General features: G+C 39.2%; 3 protein-coding genes across 3 annotated transcripts; 1 reads left to right on the forward strand and 2 right to left on the reverse strand.

Moving 5' to 3' along the window:
* Positions 1-1,132: 1,132 nt before the first annotated feature.
* On the forward strand, positions 1,133-2,296 carry LOC120108904 (F-box/kelch-repeat protein At1g57790-like). The gene has a single exon (XM_039122620.3). It carries the CDS (start codon positions 1,133-1,135, stop codon positions 2,294-2,296), a length of 1,164 nt encoding a protein of 387 aa, XP_038978548.3.
* Positions 2,297-3,315: 1,019 nt separating this feature from the next.
* On the reverse strand, positions 3,316-8,262 carry LOC148714315 (GDSL esterase/lipase At5g03980-like). The gene is made up of 5 exons (XM_088717989.2): positions 6,923-8,262; positions 5,036-5,248; positions 4,748-4,896; positions 3,876-4,149; positions 3,316-3,774 (listed from the first exon to the last, which is right to left on the reverse strand). The coding sequence occupies exons 1-5, from the start codon at positions 7,188-7,190 to the stop codon at positions 3,533-3,535; spliced, it is 1,146 nt and encodes a 381-aa protein (XP_088574115.2). The 5' UTR covers positions 7,191-8,262; the 3' UTR covers positions 3,316-3,532.
* An 8,720-nt stretch (positions 8,263-16,982) lies between these two features.
* Positions 16,983-21,353, reverse strand: LOC103719366 (GDSL esterase/lipase At5g03980-like). The gene is made up of 5 exons (XM_088717988.2): positions 20,575-21,353; positions 18,691-18,903; positions 18,403-18,551; positions 17,529-17,802; positions 16,983-17,427 (listed from the first exon to the last, which is right to left on the reverse strand). Exons 1-5 carry the CDS (start codon positions 20,840-20,842, stop codon positions 17,186-17,188), a joined length of 1,146 nt encoding a protein of 381 aa, XP_088574114.2. The 5' UTR covers positions 20,843-21,353; the 3' UTR covers positions 16,983-17,185.
* Positions 21,354-21,450: the final 97 nt, after the last annotated feature.

The raw sequence follows: 21,450 nt of genomic DNA on the forward strand, positions 1-21,450 counted from the left end.
GCACATCTCTCCATCTGCATGAGACACGCTGGTCCGGAAACTTGGAGGCTTATATACTGGTAGGAGTGAGTATCGGTCCATCAAGTGGTGCGAAGACCATCAAACCTTGTTGGGTCATGTTTCATCAGGCCAAGGTTAAAAGAATAGAGAGCACCATGATCACTAAGGTCAATGTATAATTTTCACTCAAGAGTATAAAAGGATGAGAACTAGTATTTTTTGTGGAAAGTCTCTGGTGAGGACCCTAAGAGATCCGTTCTCTGTAGAAAGACGTCTTGTGATTATGACATACTGGAAATTTTATGTATTTTTTGAAGTGGATTTAAACTAGTAATCTGACTGGAATGTGATCATAATAAATGTGGATCTCATTGTATTTTTTTGGATTTCAGTTTGATTACAATTTGGCTTTTTAATTAGTGAGATTATACTATGACATGCATTAAATGTGGCTCTAAACTTGCACCATGGGCGTTAAATATGGTTTTCAAGCCTACCACATGGATAAGCTTGGCCATAGTTATGGCTGTTGAATTATTATTTGTTGGTTAATATTTTGAGTATTTGGATAATTCAGAAAGTATGAAATATTGATTTCAAAACTATAGCCTTGCTAAAACATATCGTATTACTTTATGAAATTATCTTATTAAAGCAGGACTAGTTAATCTTGAAGAATGCTGTCTACCTCGGGCTCCTCTAGAGACCGTTTTCCCAGGTACCATCGACTTAAAATCACAGCTTTGTATATAAAAAAAAAAACCTAAAAATCATCATAATTAATCTTCATTTCTCAATCTGTATTCTAGAATCACATATCCTTTATTTTTTTTAATACCTTTCTTCTATATCTTTTGCTAGGTGGGAGTTGGGTAAGCCTCAAATATAGCGGAGTTCTCCCAATTCGTGATGGAAAAGAAGTAGAGTCTCAGTAGTACTCCTTTGGTTTTTTATATATATAATTTTTGAGAAAATAATTAATTTAAGTAGGTCGAGACAGTCTGCAACTGTACGTGGATTGAACTCCTTGACCGAGTCCTAAACAACGGTTTCCCTCCTCAAGTCCGCTTCCAACTCAAACCTCGTTCCTTTTTTAAGTGTCAAGCGAGACTTCAAACCTCTTCGCCCAGCCATGGATTCAAAGCACCAAACCATCCTCAAGAAGCCGATGGGAACTCTCGCCAAGAAGAAGACAATAAAGACCTGCAACAACAGCAGCAGCAGCAGCAGCAGCGTGTGGGCTGATCTCCACGAATCGCTTCTCGGCCTGATCCTCGACCACCTTCCTCTCCCGGACCAGCTTCAATTCAGCTTGGTCTGCCGCTCCTGGCGTGCCCTCGCCGTCACCCGTCCCGTCACCGTCCCCCTCCTAATGCTGCCCCCCGACGACCCCGGCTCCGAAACCCGCACCTTCTACAGCCCCTTCGACGGCACTTACCACGACGTCCCCCTCCCCGGCTCCTCCAAGAAGCTCTGCCTCGCCTCCTCCCATGGCTGGCTCCTCTTCGCCGACCCCTACTCCGACGAGCGCTTCCTCCATCACCCCTTCTCCAATGCCCGCATCGACCTCCCACCGTGGCCGTTCAGTTCCATCCCCGTCGATGCCACTGTCGGCCTCTCCTTGCCCCCCACGGACCCCGGCTGTGTCGTCGTGTTCATGTTCGACTCTTGCTTCGTCTACTGCACCATCGGCGATGCCGCGTGGTCGACCGTCGCCATGAGCAGCCGCTGGCCCACTGTCGTCGACTGCGATGCAGTTGCCTGCAACGGAAGACTATATGTCGTTAGCCCGTGTCGCCAGTTAGGCGTCGTCGACGTGTTTAATGGCGTGCCTAGGCTGAGTTGGCTAGATTTGGACGACAGCCGCGTGCGGCGCGTGTGGCCGGACGTCCACAAGAGATGGTACGTCCTCGAGGCATCGGGGACTATTTTGCTGGTTTTCAAGGACAGCAAGACGTGGTATCCAAAGGTCTTCATGGCGGACATGGACGAGATGGCGTGGTTGGAGGTCGAGGGTTTCCGCGATCGAGCGCTGTTCCTGGGGAAGGGGGGTTCGTTTTCGGTGTCGAACGCCGGGAGGATTGGCCAGGGTAACCGCATACATTTTGCTCTGCAACGCTGGGGGTATCCCACCGGGGAGGACAGGAGGTTCATGGTGGTGTACAACATGGACGGCAAGCATGGGCATGCTTCATGGCTCCTCCAGTCGAGCTGGGCGAAGTTTTCTATTCTGGATACGAATGACATTGGTTGGGAATCGTCGCATTGGTTGCTTGCATCAACCGGAGGTCTTTGAACTATGAAGGCTGGGTGTGATCGACCCTTTCAATATTTTTTCTCTTTCTTGTTCGCTGTTAACTTGCCTACGGTATTCTGGTTTTCGCTTTTATTGTTATGGCTTATAAATTTTAATAGAAAAAGCATTGCATTGGATACTCCCTAAAATCTTATGATATGGATAAATTGAACCCCACCGGGAATTGGGCACAAACCCTAATGCGCTTTATAATTCCCAAACCCTAATGCCGATTTTATTATTTTAAAATTCTGAAGATACCCCCAAAACCTCCATCAGTTTGGTTACAGCGCACGTATGACCCAAATCTCTTCTCTATTCAAATAGCTTCTTTATTCCATGAATACAAAAAAGATGTGGATAAAGAAGAATCATTCCCACACGCATATCCACCTCAAATCTCATATTTCTTCATGCACGCCGGACCCAAATCTTTTCTTCCCCGTTTGTTAAATCTTTTCTTCCCAATTTGGTAACTTCCTTTCTTGAAACGGTCAACTGAAAATAATACTTCTCCTTAGTCCATTAATGTATAAAAGGGCCCTATAAAGAAAAATTCTCCACTCTATTTTATCATTCCCTTCACATCCAATATTAAAAAACAAAATTTGTAGCATCTCTTTATCCCTGCTTTTTAAACTGTCATGACTTTAATGAATATAGATAGCCCCATTTTCATGGTTGTTTTCTCTTATGGTAGCGAAGCCTACGTTATGTCAATCTCTGAAGATACAAATCTCAATCATATTTACTCTTTCTTTGCTGATATAACTAGATTGGAATTGCTGATAAAGATGAAGTCTCTTGCCTAAAAGAAGAATAAAATATCTGTATGTAGAAGATATGTTAAATCTGGTCATATTACAATTGCTTAGATTTTTTCAGGACATGAGAGCTTGCCAGTCCATTGTGGGAGGTAAATTTCAGAAGCTATGAGACCTACATACGTGTACCCACCACCCCAGTGTGGGAGGTTATAGTTTTAAAGAACAAGTTTGCCATACAGTGGGGTCGAGCTAGATAAAATCTTGACCATCAAATTTAACGCAATTGTCAATAATTGATGAAACACAAAATGACATAGTCCCATCAGAGACAGATGATTAATACTCTAAACAAATCATCAAAAAAATAAAACTAAAAACATGAACGGACTAATTGACAACTCAATCCAAGTTCCTAGTCTAAATAGGACAAGATATTATTTCAACACTATGCTTCCTTCTTCTCCAGGACTCAATAGTAGCATTTCCACTTCTCCTGGACTCCATAGCTTGGATAGGAGAATCCACCACTGATTAACTCTCGCGCCATGATCATGTATGCCTTCTGTGTTAAATGAATTCCATCCCAACTTATATGTTCAGCAGGGTTGTCGCATGTTGAAGCTCCAGGAGAACCACACATTTTGGAGGCATCAAAGTTATACACACCGCCACTTCCACAACAAGCTTTCATCAATGAATTCTTGGCAAATCCTATAGTTAAAAAAGCTAGAGTAAATTAGTTTCATATATTTATAATGTAATTGTAGAAATCAAGAATGATGTGATATATTGATTTTTGAACCATAACATACCTAAATCCACCGCATTGTCAAGTAGATGCAAGAAGGCATGGTAGTAATCTGCATACATGATGATAACATGAGGATGTGACTTCCTCAACTCTTGTATTGCTTCTTGAAGTTTTAAATTATGGAGCATGGCAAAGGCATTTAGTCCTTTAAGACACATTCTGTCGTCATAAGCATCTGGATCTGATGAACGCGATGCTGTTAAGTAGCTTGGAAAACATCCAATTGGAAAATTCCCAGGAATAACTAGTTGAACAGCTCCCATATCTATCACTTCCTAAAATATATTCAGCACAAATATAATGTTAGCACATACTATAACGAAGACATGATTGCATAACCATTCAATTAATTAATTGCATCAAACAGGAATAATCGATATTTCTCATGCATTTTGATATCGTTATTTTTTTTTTTTGAGTAAATTTCATGACATTATCTTAGATCATGCATCATTACTCGACTAGGCAGTACAAGCAATGCATGCTGAAGACATATTAGTGATGTAAATAATTTATATTTGTTATTATCTTATCGATTTTTATAATTATTTAAAACTGTGATCTAAACAAGTACATATGTGAACATGAGGCATCATCATCTAATGCTCCAACTATAATAGTTCTAACCAAGTAAAATCTTATTAGTTTTTACATGCTTGGACATTAGTCTTATCATCTTCATATTTCCAATTTAATTTGATCCATATCTTTTTTGTCCATTATATCTGAGAGTATCTTAACTAGTATTCGAAATACTTCTGAGAAAGTTGTGCAAAAGAGGATGATATAACATAGCACTGTTTCTTTGTTAGGAAGAGAGCATGAGAGAAGTTATGAAGATACTGGTCTCCTATAGAAGAAAAGAGACTTTACCTTGGAAGCATTTATTATGCTTTGCACAACATGTGGAACATAACTTATCACCTCTGTGATGGATTTTCCTCCAAAGAAAGCGTAATTATAGTCATTGCCTCCAATCTCTCCCACCAAAAACAGAGCATGATTAAGCTTTTCAGCACAATCTATAGATTCATCGAAACAATACATAAAAATAAATTAAGAGTATGAGATGGTTGCATTAGAATCTTATTCATAAAATGCATTACTTGTTAAAAGGAATAAAGAAAGTCAGAGCCAAAGATTAACAAATTATAAGAGGACCTGTTTCTGATGAGCAAACAGAATCAAGATGGGTCTTCAACCAATCAAGTTGAACATTCAAAGAACTATTAGTATAAGGCATCAAAATGCCCCTTTTCTCGAAAAAGGAATGGTCAAGTGCAGTGGCCCCAGCTACAGCAAAATTGACTCCATGGTTGAAATTAGCCTCCTTGTCCAAATAAGGATTGACAAAAGGAAGATTGAGGGACGAAGCTGAAAAAAGAAAGCATAAGAATTAAGGCCCAGTGCTTATGCAGCTACTAATACATAATTAAACAGAGCAAGTTTAGATTTTCAGTGATATAAAGTTTTAATTCATATACGAGCTTTTTATGAACAATTATTAAGTGATATTATCAGTGTTTGTATACAGTTGACAAATTGTTGAAGGATGAATGTTCTTATCTGTTTCCATATATTCATATCGAGCTACTCAACTTGCCTGTTCATGAATTTGAAAAAGAAAAACAAATTATAAAAATATTTGAGAACCATCATGCTTCAGATATTTAGAGGGGTAGTGTCATGCGCTCCTAAAACAATAATTTACCAAAAATTCTTAATTTTTATTCTCAAATTTTATTTTCATACTCCTCACGTGCACAATGACCAAAAGCTGACAAAATATACTCAAATCCGTTTCTGAATCCTAATTCTCTATCCAAGCATGTTGTATATGATCAGTATAGCATTCATCATGTGAGCATGCATTCCATGTCTGCATCATTAAGAGAGGATCAATAATATGAAAGCTATTTTTCGATTGTTTTGCCAGGTTTATAAGATTTCATCTAACAAGTACATCAGCAATTCATCTAACAAGTAAATCAACAAGATGATAGCAGGCTGGGATCGAGTTCTAATTAAGATTTTCTTTTTCCTCAAGCAAAGAGTTTGAGTTCGGTACAATATGTATCTAGATATATTACATGCCTCTCCTTAGATGAGTAAAAGACCAAATGATGTGACTGTAGGATCTTCTTTCACATCCCGCACACATCTCAAACCACTCTAAATTTTTCTTTCATCCGTCTACATAAATCTCGAAGTGACCAGGATTGAATGGTTTACATTACCAAAAAAAGGTGAATTTTCGCATGAAAGATGCACCCCAAAACAAGTAGTCTCTTCCAGGCAGGTTTGGGCCTGGCCTGAGCCCATTACCAGCCCCAGGCCCAGAGGAGATCGAGTACCCGTGTCCTGAGGTACTGCTTATTCTAGGTTATAGAATACAGTTTTGGTTCGAGAAATCATGTTACAGGACCCTGATTTATCTTTTTTTTTAAAAAAAAAAAAGCAAAAAAATATATGCAGAACATTGATCCAATGGTGGATTCACATGAAGGAAGAGGAATCCTTCTTCCACAAGAAGGATACAACCCGTTCCCTCATGGTTTAAGGGTCAAGACATTATAAACCCTCAAGTTTTAAAAATGTTTAAGAAAAGTCCACCATCTTAACCTAGATGCATATCTGTCTCTGTTCATGTTGTCACTTTCCAAAACCTACAACGAACCAATGGATGTTGCAGTTTGGCATACGGATGTGCGTCCCATGGTAAACCATGCAGCCCTTTCAACAGCACAAAGATGAGCACAATTATTTAAAAAGCTTATATGAAACCGTCTCGAATCTTTCATGCATCCTGTATTATTTATTTTTTTCTTTTTAATATTTAATTGATATACACATATTCCACGTCTCTGTACATACTGATGAATTTATACCATCTGCAAATTAAGCAATGGCACGCATGCAGAAACCATCGAACCCCATAGAAAACTAAAAGCTATGCATCATGTAAGGAAGAGTGCAATGCATGCATGCTGAAAACGATAGAAATATAAAAAAAAGCTATAGCATATAACTATGGCAAGGAAATATTACCGAGGTAGTCTATCATGAGAAGTCCGTCCGAGCAACGCCCGGTGGGCCTGTGAAAAGTGGTCTCGCCGTATGGAAGGTGTGCGATGGGTGCAAAAGCCCCGCCCACACCCTCTCGAAGGAGGTTGCCAGTGTCGGCAATGGAGTCTCCCAAGCTATATATGGCCTTGATGTAGCACCCTTCCCTCTCCTCGAGACCAGCTGAAGTCCAAAAGAATAGCACCAAAAAGAGAAAGGAGACGGCCTTGAGCGGAGAAGACTTGGGAGCCATAGGTGGAATCACCCTTTGCTACCTTGGAGGAAAGCGAGAGAGAAGAAGTTCGGGACCGACCTGTGAGTCCTGCGGGGGATTTTATAGAAGAAGAGTTGTAGAGAGGGCTGGAAAAGAATATCTAGTTCGGATCCTAGTAGAAAGAGGAGACTAGAAGCCGTTTTCTCTTTAAAAAGCTTACGGTAAGGCATTAAAAAAACCAGGAGTCCCAATAGGATCACACTGTAATCCTTCTGTGAGGCCCATAAAAAAAACCGGTCGAGCCTATCCGCCGCGAGAATCGCGGCGGAGCAACGACCCCAAGTTTATCCCCTCACTCCCGAGATTATCCCCTTCGGAAAACCCTCTAGAAATCTTCCATCTCTCAACGATCCACCCACCTCTGAGCTCCACCGAGCACCTCTCCTCCTACTCCTTCCTTTTCTCCGGTGGCCGGGGTGCCGCCTCGGCCAAGCGCCGCCGCCGAAGCCCCTTCTTCCCTCTAGACCACCGCCCCTATTCCTCTGTTCCAACGAACCGAGCCTCCTTCCCCTGTTCCGGACCAAAACCGAGGATGCTCTCGGTTTTCCCCTCCTCTCCGGCCGCCGCCTGCTGTCGACGGCTGGCCGTCGACCACCAAAGCCCGGCCGCCGCTGGACCATCTCCTTTCTCCTCTTCCCTCTCTTCCTTCCCGACTTCATCTCCTCCTCCTAATTTTTCTTCTTCTTCCCATTCTTAGTTTCTTATATTTATTTATTACTCTCTATAAATATATGGATTTTGTTGTTCTTTTGTTGCGCTCTCTCCAAATCATCCAAAAAAACAGCAGTTATCAAGCAGGCCCAAGCCCTTTTGTTGTTCTTATTCGACCGACGACTTCTCCCGAGAAACCATATTATGAATGAAACATATTTAACTCTATATTCTATTGTATAAATAAAATATTTTTTTTTAAAAATAAATAAATAAGTTTTTTTAAGACTTATTTACATCTTAAAAAATTATTCGGGGCGATCAATCATAAAAGATCCATTTTTTTGGAACAAATAAACTATAAACTTCAAAGGAAGAATTTTTAATCATCAATTCTATTTGGGAGGTAGATGAGCTCCGTTTTTTGAGAAATTTTTTTTTCCATATGTCGAACAATAGGCTGCATTTGAGAAACAAACAAGTGACTTGTTGTTTCCTCGTCCATTCCGTGGAGTGGGTCCTTTTCTTTAGATTACCTGCTGTTAAGAATCTACAGTTGAAAAGAAGCCATGCAACAGTAAAAAGAAAAAAAAAAGCCATGCAAAAATTTTTGATTTTTCCCCTAGAGGGACTTTCGAGATAATCTGAGCAAAGTTGGACCCTACTCCACCATTTGTAAGAAGGTATAGTAGTTTCTAACTGTTAAGGTCCTCTGTATGTTCCATTTCCATTCCACCTGAGAGAGTAACAATTGAAGTGATTGTCTCCTCTTGAGTGTAGAGCTTCTCTGAACAGGCTCCGAATATTTTGAGATGAGATGGCTTCTGCGGCCGATATATTCGATTTCCGTACAATTCGAGCAAGTTTGAGAAAATCTCTTTTAGTGGTGCTGAACCGATCCAATGATCGAGCCAAAAGGAAACCTGCTTTCCATTTCCGACCCTAAAGACCATGCTTTGATTGAAAAGAGGATTTACCTTTATAATACCCTTCCATGCAGCAGAAGCCAATTTGATGTTTCTTGGTTTCGGTTGGCTAGGAAGCTTCTTGGTGTAGTAGATAGTTTAAACCAGTTCTCGTCAAGGTTTTGATTGCTCGTTGTAGAGTCTCCACTAGCGTTTTACCAGTTCTCATCAAGGTTTTGAGATGCTGTTTTCGTCTACGGACCTTTTCGCAGGTCATTAGGAAGTGACCTCCGTTACAATTCTTTTCTCCCCTCCAAAGGAAGTCCCTGCGCTTTTTCTCGATTCATTCAATCGCCATCTGAGTTCAATTCTCAGGCAATGAACTATGGTTATGTTTAAATTATGATCATAAAGAATTTCATATTACTTTAAAACTGATATATTTGCCCGATTGTGTAATACTTAAATAGAAAAGGATAAGCTTTGAATACTTAAATGCTGGATTTAGATGCTCTCTATCTGCATTTCTTTGTTTGATAAATAGAAAACTTTCGACCACTTTTATTATTGTAATTTATGAGATAAATCTTTGTATGATGGTTTTTTTTTTTTGTATAGGCTTCGTGTTATTGTGGACGAACCCAATTTGGGGCGGCAAGTATTTAGCTACTTCACCATGGCGCATTTGTGTTGAGAATGAGCCACCCCAATTTAATCAATAAAGCATCATTCACAGGCTCTTGGTTCCTAATGCCCAAACCACCCAAGCCCATAGGTTTTGTAAAGACGATTGTATGATACCCCCACAAGAAGTCCTTGATGATTGTGAAATTTTAGAGAAAAGTGAATTTGGAAATTTGACAGTAGACATTAAATAGATGGGAATAGAACTCGGTGCAAATTTTATGAGCACCGACCTCCCAGAATGTGGCGAAGTATGAGCCTTCCATCCCAAGAGAACTGAATAATTTATTTTTTGCCCAGAAACCATGCAATGCGATAGAGTTTGATTGCCTCCTTATGATTGCAGGCTTCCATTACTGAGGCTTGCCCGCATAGCATCAAATCATCTGCAGACATAATATGTCATATAGAAGCTATTCTCGAGATTTGGAATCCCATGAGCTGCTTAAAACTTGAAATTCCACAATCCCAAACAGCATACTTCAATTGCTTTCCCTCAACTTGCTTCCTGGTAGATGGCAAGAGTTATAGAACCTTAGCACGCATGTCCTTTCATAATATATATAGCTTTGAACAAAATTCATTATATATGGTACCAACTCGTTCCAAGATACAGCTCCAGATACAGCCATTTCTGCAGAACTACAGCGTGCTCAATGGTTCCAGAAGCCAGCCGGTAAATAATCCTGCAGGAACGATCCAAGATTGAAGGCAGCAACTCATTGGCAATTTACGTAGTTAAAATCTTTCAAATAAAGCTTTTAAATTTAGATTAGCAGGAACACAACAGATTTTACTCCATTTTGTTAGCTTTCATCTCTTACTGATAACTTCTTGTTTAAATTATCCAATACAACTAGTCATGAAAACCTTCCTATGTTTGCAAACTTACCAAGGAAGACTAAATAAACAACAGAATGGCTAATCTCCTACAAAACTGCTTAACCCATTTAATAATTTTGGAACACGAGCTGCAATTAAGTAGGAACCAAGTAAAAGAAATACTTTGGATGCTTGGAAAGCTCTATAGAGGGTGTTGGTGAGGAGTTCAATGATCTGAAAATCCTTTGTAACACAATTTTCAACTTCTGCATCGCATATTGTAGAGATTTTGTGTTTGTGAAGAACGATCATCAGCGGGAGACCGTGAAATGTGCATATGAAAAATATGGATGGCATATTCAAGCTTCTTGACTTGGGAATCAAGAAAAGTTTGCAACTAAAATAATAAATAGTAAGCATGCATGCGGAGTTCGGTCTCATCCTAAGGTTTCGAAATATTGGGTTTCAAACATTGTGAGAAAAATTTGAAGGTATGTCATTATATAGGCTAATTAATATTGTAAAGGATATTCGTCGAGAATATGGTATGGAATTGTCGGATCATCAAGCTTAGTATGAGAAGGAGATGGCTATGAAGGAGCTTTATAGTCACAACTCACTATCTTATGCCCGAATACACTGATATTGAGACGTCATTCTTCAGACCAACCCCGACACGGAGCATGAAACAAATGAAAGTTGATTCACATACCTATTCATTTCATTTCATATTTCAATCACGAATTTAGCGCATCAAGTGGAAAAGTCGAGGCGGCTGGGGAAAGAAGGGTTAGAAAAATATGGAGGGCATTTTTGTCCTCAGGGATGGCGAATTAAAGGAACTTTAACCTGTGGATTGGATGCTATAAAAACGGTCCATAGGGGTTAAATATGAAGGCGCGGTCCACTAATGGATCGGCCGTTAATTACCCTTATTCTTACGGAACATAGATTAGATTTGCTAATCATATAAGGTATTCTTAGAAAGCATGGGCGATCTTGAATGATAACAGGAGAGGTTGTTGATCGGTGGTATCCATGGAAGTTTGATCAATCCACTGAATCAATGTGGAGGAGTCACCTTCGATGACAACATTTTGTGCATCTACATCATCATTCCCTTCCATGCCCTTTGAAGCTTGGCCATTGGAATAGTGAGGAAAGATAGTTAAAGCTAACCACATCCACTCCCTTTTCATCCTCAACCAATCTATCAAAAGAAACCTTGAGGAGACCTGCAGGTAGGGGGCTCCCAAACGAATGAAGTTGTTTGTTGCCAGCAATGAGAGAAACGGAAATCCAGGATTTCATTAGCCTTCATGCCTTTCTAAGCACTTGGATAGGCCTTGTTTTTTCCTCTTGGTGGAACATCATCATTTCTTGCCAACTAGATAGAGTATCCAGTGAAGCAGATGATAAATTCAACACTGCGATGCGAGGAGGCAATTAATGTTGCAAAAACCACCGGGTACACATTGTAGTGGAAGAGTTAGTTTTGAAGAGAATACAGATTTTTTTTTTGTATAGACGGGCGTTTCCAACTATGCTGTGAATATATCTAAGAAAGTCAGAAAACAAAAATATTCCTAAAAGCTTTAGGCTCTCGTGCTTTAGAAGTCCAAAGTACTCCACCAGAGTAATCTAACACAAAAAAAGCCATTCAATCTGTAGAGAAGATATATTCTCTCACCAAACACTAGATGTCCTAAATCAGGGGATGCGAGCCCACCTCCCTAGCTCGATTTGGATCCAGCCGATCAACGTCGTAGGGTGAATCAGGAGAATAGAGATCTTTAGACTTTGATCAACTGTGCCATCCGATAAGCATAAATTTATAGGGCTTACACATTCTTTCAATGGTGCCCTAACAATCCAAAGGGTCATTTTAAGATGGATATGCTACGACCATTACCCACAATCCATCTCAAGTAATCTAATATCAAATTTTCTTCCATGGCAGCGATGCCTTTCTTGGTGGTCGTGGTTATCGACCAGGTCTTCGAAAACAATTTTTAGTAGAACAATCCATGCCCATAATGAATTAGGATTAAGCACAACCCTACTAGCTTGTTTTGTCAATAAAGCTTGGTGTCGAGCACCAATAGCCCTTAAAGTGTAGCCCTCCATAGTTTGAGACTTTGAGTTAATTGTCCGAATCTGGGAGGCAAAAGAACTGATTAGGCAGGTGAGGCATGGTAAAGAGGGGAAAAAGTAATGGGATCGAGTCCCTAACAATTTTTCTTTTACATTAGAATTCTATTCTTCCTAAGTTTCATTCTTCCTTCTTGCATTATACTTTCTTCTTGATCTTGGCACAAGAAAGCCTTAATATGAATATGATTTGGGAGTCCTGTTGATGTGAGCTAAATGCCTAAACATGAATATGTAAGAATTGATGTCAATTCATCCTTTCCTCGTGAAGAGATTTTTACTCTTTCTTTGCATCATGGGTTTTGTTCCTTAGCATTTCGCTGTCAGTGAAGAGTAGGAAGGATATTGTGGAGAGCGAGATAACAAAATCCTTCATGCCTCCATGCTACATGTACCCCAGTCACTCACTCCAATTATCATTTTCAAACACTTTCAAGCTTTGCTCTTACTCATAACACTAACTATTAACAGCTATATGCTCAAATAGTTTAAATATCATCCCTTTTGCGATTCCAAAGCCAAAATATCAATAGTCTTCTCAAAAGAAATTAAATTTTTTTTATTCATAGAATAGCAATTCAACAAAATTTTCCTAACATGCTTCATCCAAATATATTCATAACCATAGCTCCCCACTTCGCACACTAATATTTGGCATAAGGTGAATTTGCATCAAGTAACTAATCAAGCCAAATTATGGCTGTAATATTATATTTTCAGTTTTTCACTATATACATTACATGTTCAACATTCCAAGGTAATCTCAACTTCATCCTCATCAGTACGGTTCCGGTTCATACCGGAACCGGGCGGTATGAACCGGCCAGCTCTTTTCCGCCGGAGCCGAGGAAGAAGAAGAGAACAAGAGAGAGCGCGGGGAAGAGAGGGAGGGAGGATACCTGGGGCCGCCATCGGAGAGCCGCAGAGGGGCGGCATAGGCCGGCGGAGGGCAAGGGAACCTACGGGGGCGCGGCGGAGGCCACAGGTCTCCTCTCTCCCTCTCTTCCCTGCGCTCTCTCTCCTTCTCTTCGTCTTCTTCGTCTCCGACAATGAATCGGCCCGTACCGGTCTCTGGCGTACCGGTAGCTGGCTGGACCGGTTCGTACCGGCCCATACCGGTCAGGACAGGCCGGTTCGGCATACCATGATTTTCATCTAATTGATTTTCTTTTATTCGGCAAGAATTGTTATTAAATTTAGTATCGCCACCAATTTTAACCAGGGAATTAGTATCATTAATATTCACAAACAAAAACTTAATATGCATATATCTAGATCAAGGTATACTCTATCCTCATCCTCTCAAACTTTCCTCCATGTCTCTAATATAAGCATCGGCCACCATTCATCTGATGCGTAATAGAGATTGTGACAGCTAAACAAGCACTGGTAGGAAGATGTACAATCTATCAACCTGGTAAACTTCTTTTCTTTTTTAGATGCCTTGTGAGTCTTTTTTCTCCAAAAAATGTTTCACAACTCCGATCGGAGAAATTTACCTGCCATTTATGGTTCGTTTCCCCCCTTCGGCCTATGGCCTCGTCCCCCTTTGATAAAGGAATGGGGAGGCGGAGATATTTCATACTTGAATGGAAGGTGATACCATTGTGAGAAAACTTGATAGGGCGTTAGGCTTTTTTGACCAATTCTTGTTCAAGTCCGAAAAAAATCCGTTCAAGAAAGAAGAAGATCAATTTAGAGTCGAACCAACAACCGAGAAGTCCAGCAGGAGGATGCTCCTGAGAGAGAGGTGGCGGCCATGGGCCGGCATGTGGGATCGAGAAGTGCGAGCGTCTGGGTCCTGTTCACATTATAAATAGTATCATTTGCAAATAATATGCAACATGGAGCACTACCCAAACATTGCAAACATTTAAATATATGAACAGGAATGAGATACAAGTTCAAATTCAACCTCTTCGATAGGATCACCTGAGTTATGAACTAATCATTCTTTTTTTTTCGAAAAGGTAAACCCATTATTCTTGATGAGGCTACCCCTGAAATTATTTCCTTCTGAGGCATGTCCTTAGTGAATTCACAAAAATCCTTAATTTCTAATAATACCTTAACATGTTCTCTCCAAGTCAAGAAAATTAATGTTTTGAATTTTCTAGAGAAAACGCAAGATTAGTTCTAGACAACCCTTGTCCATTTTCTCAACATTTGGTCAATGATTATCTTTGACGACTTCATGATGAGGTTCATGGACTTCAAACTATGATGGCAACTGCAGTTATGAGATTTTTAGCATGATAACTTAGTACCACAATACTACTTTTCCAATCACTGGGCAATTTCTCATTAACAAATCAAAAGATAATACAGAATATTCTACTTAACCAGAGTAACACAATTTCTATCATAATTTATAGTAATTGACCACAATCACCAATCTCCATTCCAATTCCAAATACAAAAAGTGGGCAGTAAATGTAAGGTAGATAGCCAGTTGCAAAATATGGGTCAAACTACATGAATATTGATTTCAACATGGGTATTGGCTTTTTAGTAAATCGATATTGGCCATAAGATTTCTTACTAAGTTTGGTCTAGAAAATAGTAAGAATGGATGTCAAACTTGTCCCTTAGAGGGTGGGTTAGCTGCAGTAATTTGTGACATCGATATTTAATCAAAGTTGCATTAGTATTTGATCAAAGTCGTTTTGATAGTATGTTCACAATTAGTATACATGTAATTGCTGTGTAGCTGCCCTTTTACTCAGGATTTCTCATGTTTTTTAACTTCTAATAGATAGGGAACATCCAAATATTTCTCATATACTGAAATGCCAGAAAGAGATCACAGTTATATAAATACACCATACAAAATAGAAATAAATATTTTTTAAGTTAATACCGAAGAAAGTGCAAGGAACTACTACACTCATAGGCGGATACGTAGAACCAGTTATTTATTTTATAAGTTATAATGTCTTCATCATATCACTTGCTAAAATTATTCAATCTTAGCATAATGCGGCATATTTGCATATCATAGTCTACCAGACTCTTGCAAGCGACCAACAACTTCACTGGAGCACTGCATATTCTCAACTAAAGTACTAGTGACCTGCAAAGTATGCTATTAAGTCACAAAACAATTTTTGGTAATGAATACAATGATAAGAAATAATAAAAGAAAAAACTATGGAGTTTCTTATTCATATTCATGGCATCTATTAGAACAACATTCTAACCTATACTGATTTCAACAAAGCTTCTAGGGTTCTCTTCATCATCCCAAAAAATCTGCATAACTTCATCTTCTTTAAGCAGTGCTTCATTAATAGTGCTCCCCTTTTGTGGTCCCAGAAGCAACTCATTTTTGTGATAGTGCCTTAACATTCAATCCATTGCTTAGTCATCACTCTTCAATAAGGCTAGAATTCTTTATCATAAAGATCTCTAAAAAGAGGCTTAGTTCATTTGGAGACTTTCCTCTACCACCTCCATGTTTGCATGTTGTCATGTACAAATAGATTTAAATACATTGTACATCTTTCTTGTGGTTTCATGCATATATGTATCATTAAACCATGAACTATGGACCTTAACCATTATTTTGTGTTTGATATCCAAATTTAACCTAAAAGATGGATATCAATCACAAAACTTAAAGACACAAAGTAACAAGGTCTTCCATCGCATGGAACACATGCATGAATGGATTTCCTGGCTGATGAATAATTTTTCTCGATGCTCACTCAATAACTTTTAAACATCACTATATTTGGTAGAGGTTTAATCAGGTCATTGAAGCTATCACCAGTATCCTGTCACAAGGGTCAACCAGACTGGGTCTTTAGCTGGTTAATTTGGCCCGACTTCAAAAGAGGGTCCAGATCGTGTGGTAAGTTTTGTCAAGTCGGATTCAGTTCTGGTGGCAAGCATCTATCAGTTTAGGTGGCACAAAACCAAACTGGTCCACACATACAGATACTCAATTGTTATTCATACGGACTAGAAAACATAGAAAGAGAAAGTGAATCACAATATCCAATAAAGTAATACAATAAGAAGAACATGATGACAATACCATGTTTAAACAAATCTAAGTTGATGAAACGCTAATCTGATGCATGCAACATATAATTTTGCTTGCTGATTTCAATTTCCAACTAGTGCAAGGATATAAAATCTACATATTTTTTATATAGTTCTTTCAATATGGTAAGTTAAAGAACTTTGAGCCAGAAACCATTATAGAAGTACTATAATGATTTCTTCATGTGGCTTTCCTCAAGAATTTGGGTGGTCTTGCCTCGGCAGTCCCCTTTGGAATTTCAGCAGCCTTCTATTTAGTACCACAATCCAATTATAAAATCTCGATTTGCAAGAAAAAGGTATAAAACAAGATGCAAGAAGGTTACTAAAACTAAAACACTCTTAAAGGCTCATTCTTTTCTGTCCCGGTTTGGTTTTCAAATTAGCCTTAAAGGGAACATCTTCCGCTGCTTCTACTGCTCCCTATCCTTCCATGTAGCAGAGGATTCCAAAGAGGCGCACTTGGAAGATGGGCACGACAATATAAGGTGAAAAAGTTTGCCAGAGAGTATTATCTTCGCAGTCCATTGTGGGAGGTAAAAGTTGTACCCACCACCCCAGTGTGGGAGGTTATAGTTTTAAAGAACAAGTTTGTAAATCATCAAAAAAATAAAACTAAAAACATGAACGGACTAATTGACAACTCAATCCAAGTTCCTAGTCTAAATAGGATAAGATATTATTTCAACACTATGCTTCCTTCTTCTCCAGGACTCAATAGTAGCATTTCCACTTCTCCTGGACTCCATAGCTTGGATAGGAGAATCCACCACTGATTAACTCTCGCGCCATGATCATGTATGCCTTCTGTGTTAAATGAATTCCATCCCAACTTATATGTTCAGCAGGGTTGTCACATGTCGAAGCTCCAGGAGAACCACACATTTTGGAGGCATCAAAGTTATATTCACTGCCACTTCCACAACAAGCTTTCATCAATGAATTCTTGGCAAATCCTATAATTAAAAAAGCTCGAGTAAATTAGTTTCATATATTTATAATGTAATCGAAGAAATCAAGAATGATGTGATATATTGATTTTTGAACCATGACATACCTAGATCCAATGCATTGTCCAGTAGATGCAAGAAGGCATGATAGTAATCTGCATACATGATGATAACATGAGGATGTGACTGCCTCAACTCTTGTATTGCTTCTTGAAGTTTTAAATTATGGAGCATGGCAAAGGCATTTAGTCCTTTAAGACACATTCTGTCGTCATAAGCATCTGGATCTGATGAACGCGATGCTGTTAAGTAGCTTGGAAAACATCCAATTGGAAAATTCCCAGGAATAACTAGTTGAACAGCTCCCATATCTATCACTTCCTAAAATATATTCAGCACAAATATAATGTTAGCACGTACTATAACGAAGACATGATTGCATAACCATTCAATTAATTATTTGCATCAAACAGGAATAATCGATATTTCTCATGCATTTTGATATCGTTATTTTTTTTTTTTGAGTAAATTTCATGACATTATCTTAGATCATGCATCATTACTCGACTAGGCAGTACAAGCAATGCATGCTGAAGACATATTAGTGATGTAATTAATTTATATTAGTTATTATCTTATCGATTTTTATAATTATTTAAAACTGTGATCTAAACAAGTACATATGTGAACATGAGGCATCATCATCTAATGCTCCAACTATAATAGTTCTAACCAAGTAAAATCTTATTATTGTTTTTACATGCTTGGACATTAGTCTTATCATCTTCATATTTCCAATTTAATTTGATCCATATCTTTTTTGTCCATTATATCTGAGAGTATCTTAACTAGTATTCGAAATACTTCTGAGAAAGTTGTGCAAAAGAGGACGATATAACATAGCACTGTTTCTTTGTTAGGAAGAGAGCATGAGAGAAGTTATGAAGATACTGGTCTCCTATAGGAGAAAAGAGACCTTACCTTGGAAGCATTTATTATGCTTTGCACAACATGTGGAACATAACTTATCACCTCTGTGATGGATTTTCCTCCAAAGAAAGCGTAATTATAGTCATTGCCTCCAATCTCTCCCACCAAAAACAGAGCATGATTAAGCTTTTCAGCACAATCTATAGATTCATTGAAACAATACATAAAAATTAATTAAGAGTATGAGATGGTTGCATTAGAATCTTATTCATAAAATGCATTACTTGTTAAAAGGAATAAAGAAAGTCAGAGCCAAAGATTAACAAATTATAAGAGGACCTGTTTCTGATGAGCAAACAGAATCAAGATGGGTCTTCAACCAATCAAGCTGAACATTCAAAGAACTATTAGTATAAGGCATCAAAATGCCCCTTTCCTCGAAAAAGGAATGGTCAAGTGCAGTGGCCCCAGCTACAGCAAAATTGACTCCATGGTTGAAATTAGCCTCCTTGTCCAAATAAGGATTGACAAAAGGAAGATTGAGGGACGAAGCTGAAAAAAGAAAGCATAAGAATTAAGGCCCAGTGCTTATGCAGCTACTAATACATAATTAAACAGAGCAAGTTTAGATTTTCAGTGATATAAAGTTTTAATTCATATACGAGCTTTTTATGAACAATTATTAAGTGATATTATCAGTGTTTGTATACAGTTGACAATTTGTTGAAGGATGAATGTTCTTATCTGTTTCCATATATTCATATCGAGCTACTCAACTTGCCTGTTCATGAATTTGAAAAAGAAAAACAAATTATAAAAATATTTGAGAAGCATCATGCTTCAGATATTTAGAGGGGTAGTATCATGCAGTCCTAAAACAATAATTTACCAAAAATTCTTAATTTTTATTCTCAAATTTTATTTTCATACTCCTCACGTGCACAATGACCAAAAGCTGACAAAATATACTCAAATCCGTTTCTGAATCCTAATTCTCTATCCAAGCATGTTGTATATGATCAGTATAGCATTCATCATGTGAGCATGCATTCCATGTCTGCATCATTAAGAGAGGATCAATAATATGAAAGCTATTTTTCGATTGTTTTGCCAGATTTATAAGATTTCATCTAACAAGTACATCAGCAATTCATCTAACAAGTAAATCAACAAGATGATAGCAGGCTGGGATCGAGTTCTAATTAAGATTTTCTTTTTTTCTCAAGCAAAGAGTTCGAGTTCGGTACTATACGTATCTAGATATATTACATGCCTCTCCTTAGATGAGTAAAAGACCAAATGATGTGACTGTAGGATCTTCTTTCACATCCCACACACATCTCAAACAACTCTAAATTTTTCTTTCATCCATCTACATAAATCTCGAAGTGGCCAGGATTGAATGGTTTACCTTACCAAAAAAGGTGAATTTTCCCATGAAAGATGCACCCCAAAACAAGTAGTCTCTTCCTGGCGGGTTTGGGCCTGGCCTGAGCCCATTACCAGCCCCAGGCCCAGAGGAGATCGAGTACCCGTGTCTTGAGGTACTGCTTATTCTAGGTTATAGAATACAGTTTTGGTTCGATAAATCATGTTACAGAACCCTGATTTCTCTTCTTTTTTTTGAAAAAAAAGCAAAAAAATGTATGCAGAACATTGATCCAATGGTGGATTCGCATGAAGGAAGAGGAATCCTTCTTCCACAAGAAAGATACAACATGTTCCCTCATGGTTTAAGGGTCAAGACATTATAAACCCTCAAGTTTTAAAAATGTTTAAGAAAAGTCCACCATCTTAACCTAGATGCATATCTGTCTCTGTTCATGTTGTCACTTCCCAAAACCTACAAAGAACCAATGGATGTTGCAGTTTGGCATACGGATGTGCGTCCCATGGTAAACCATGCAGCCCTTTCAACAGCACAAGGATGAGCACAATTATTTAAAAAGCTTATATGAAACCGTCTCGAATCTTTCATGCATCCTGTATTATTTATTTATTTTTTTAATATTTAATTGATATACACATATTCCACGTCTCTGTACATACTGATGAATCTATACCATCTGCAAATTAAGCAATGGCACGCATGCAGAAACCATCGAACCCCATAGAAAACTAAAAGCTATGCATCATGTAATGAAGAGTGCAATGCATGCATGCTGAAAACGATAGAAATATAAAAAAAAGCTATAGCATATAACTATGGCAAGGAAATATTACCGAGGTAGTCTATCATGAGAAGTCCGTCGGAGCAACGCCCGGTGGGCCTGTGAAAAGTGGTCTCGCCGTATGGAAGGTGTGCGATGGGTGCAAAAGCCCCGCCCACACCCTCTCGAAGGAGGTTGCCAGTGTCGGCAATGGAGTCTCCCAAGCTATATATGGCCTTGATGTAGCACCCTTCCCTCTCCTCGAGACCAGCTGAAGTCCAAAAGAATAGCACCAAAAAGAGAAAGGAGACGGCCTTGAGCGGAGAAGACTTGGGAGCCATAGGTGGAATCACCCTTTGCTACCTTGGAGGAAAGCGAGAGAGAAGAAGTTCGGGACCGACCTGTGAGTCCTGCGGGGGATTTTATAGAAGAAGAGTTGTAGAAAGGGCTGGAAAAGAATATCTAGTTCGGATCCTAGTAAAAAGAGGAGACTAGAAGCCGTTTTCTCTTTAAAAAGCTTACGGTAAGGCATAAAAAAAACCAGGAGTCCCAATAGGATCACAACTGTAATCCTTCTGTGAGGCCCATAAAAAAAACCGGTCGAGCCTATCCGCCGCGAGAATCGCGGCGGAGCAACGACCCCAAGTTTATCCCCTCACTCCCGAGATTATCCCCTTCGGAAAACCCTCTAGAAATCTTCCATCTCTCAACGATCCACCCACCTCTGAGCTCCACCGAGCACCTCTCCTCCTCCTCCTTCCTTTTCTCCGGTGGCCGGGGTGCCGCCTCGGCCAAGCGCCGCCGCCGAAGCCCCTTCTTCCCTCTAGACCACCGCCCCTATTCCTCTGCTCCAACCCAGAACCGAGCCTCCTTCCCCTGTTCCGGACCAAAACCGATAATGCTCTCGGTTTTCCCCTCCTCGCCGGCCGCCGCCTGCTGTCGACGGCTG

This window comes from Phoenix dactylifera, chromosome 3 (assembly GCF_051530095.1).
Source record: "Phoenix dactylifera cultivar Ajwa chromosome 3, Ajwa_hap1_PhDact_Kaust_v1.1, whole genome shotgun sequence".
Classification (NCBI taxonomy): domain Eukaryota; kingdom Viridiplantae; phylum Streptophyta; class Magnoliopsida; order Arecales; family Arecaceae; genus Phoenix; species Phoenix dactylifera.

Bases quoted from the DNA above. Each gene is read 5' to 3' on its own strand.
- LOC120108904 (XM_039122620.3), top strand. From the start codon at position 1,133: ATGGATTCAAAGCACCAAACCATCCTCAAGAAGCCGATGGGAACTCTC.
- LOC148714315 (XM_088717989.2), bottom strand. From the start codon at position 7,190: ATGGCTCCCAAGTCTTCTCCGCTCAAGGCCGTCTCCTTTCTCTTTTTG. The intron at 4,150-4,747 runs GTAAAGTCTCTT...AATATATTTTAG, and splicing joins GCATAATAAATGCTTCCAAG to GAAGTGATAGATATGGGAGC. The intron at 3,775-3,875 runs GTATGTTATGGT...TTTTAACTATAG, and splicing joins TGACAATGCGGTGGATTTAG to GATTTGCCAAGAATTCATTG.
- LOC103719366 (XM_088717988.2), bottom strand. From the start codon at position 20,842: ATGGCTCCCAAGTCTTCTCCGCTCAAGGCCGTCTCCTTTCTCTTTTTG. The intron at 18,904-20,574 runs GTAATATTTCCT...TTCTTTTTTCAG, and splicing joins TCTCATGATAGACTACCTCG to CTTCGTCCCTCAATCTTCCT. The intron at 18,552-18,690 runs GTCCTCTTATAA...ATGAATCTATAG, and splicing joins TGTTTGCTCATCAGAAACAG to ATTGTGCTGAAAAGCTTAAT.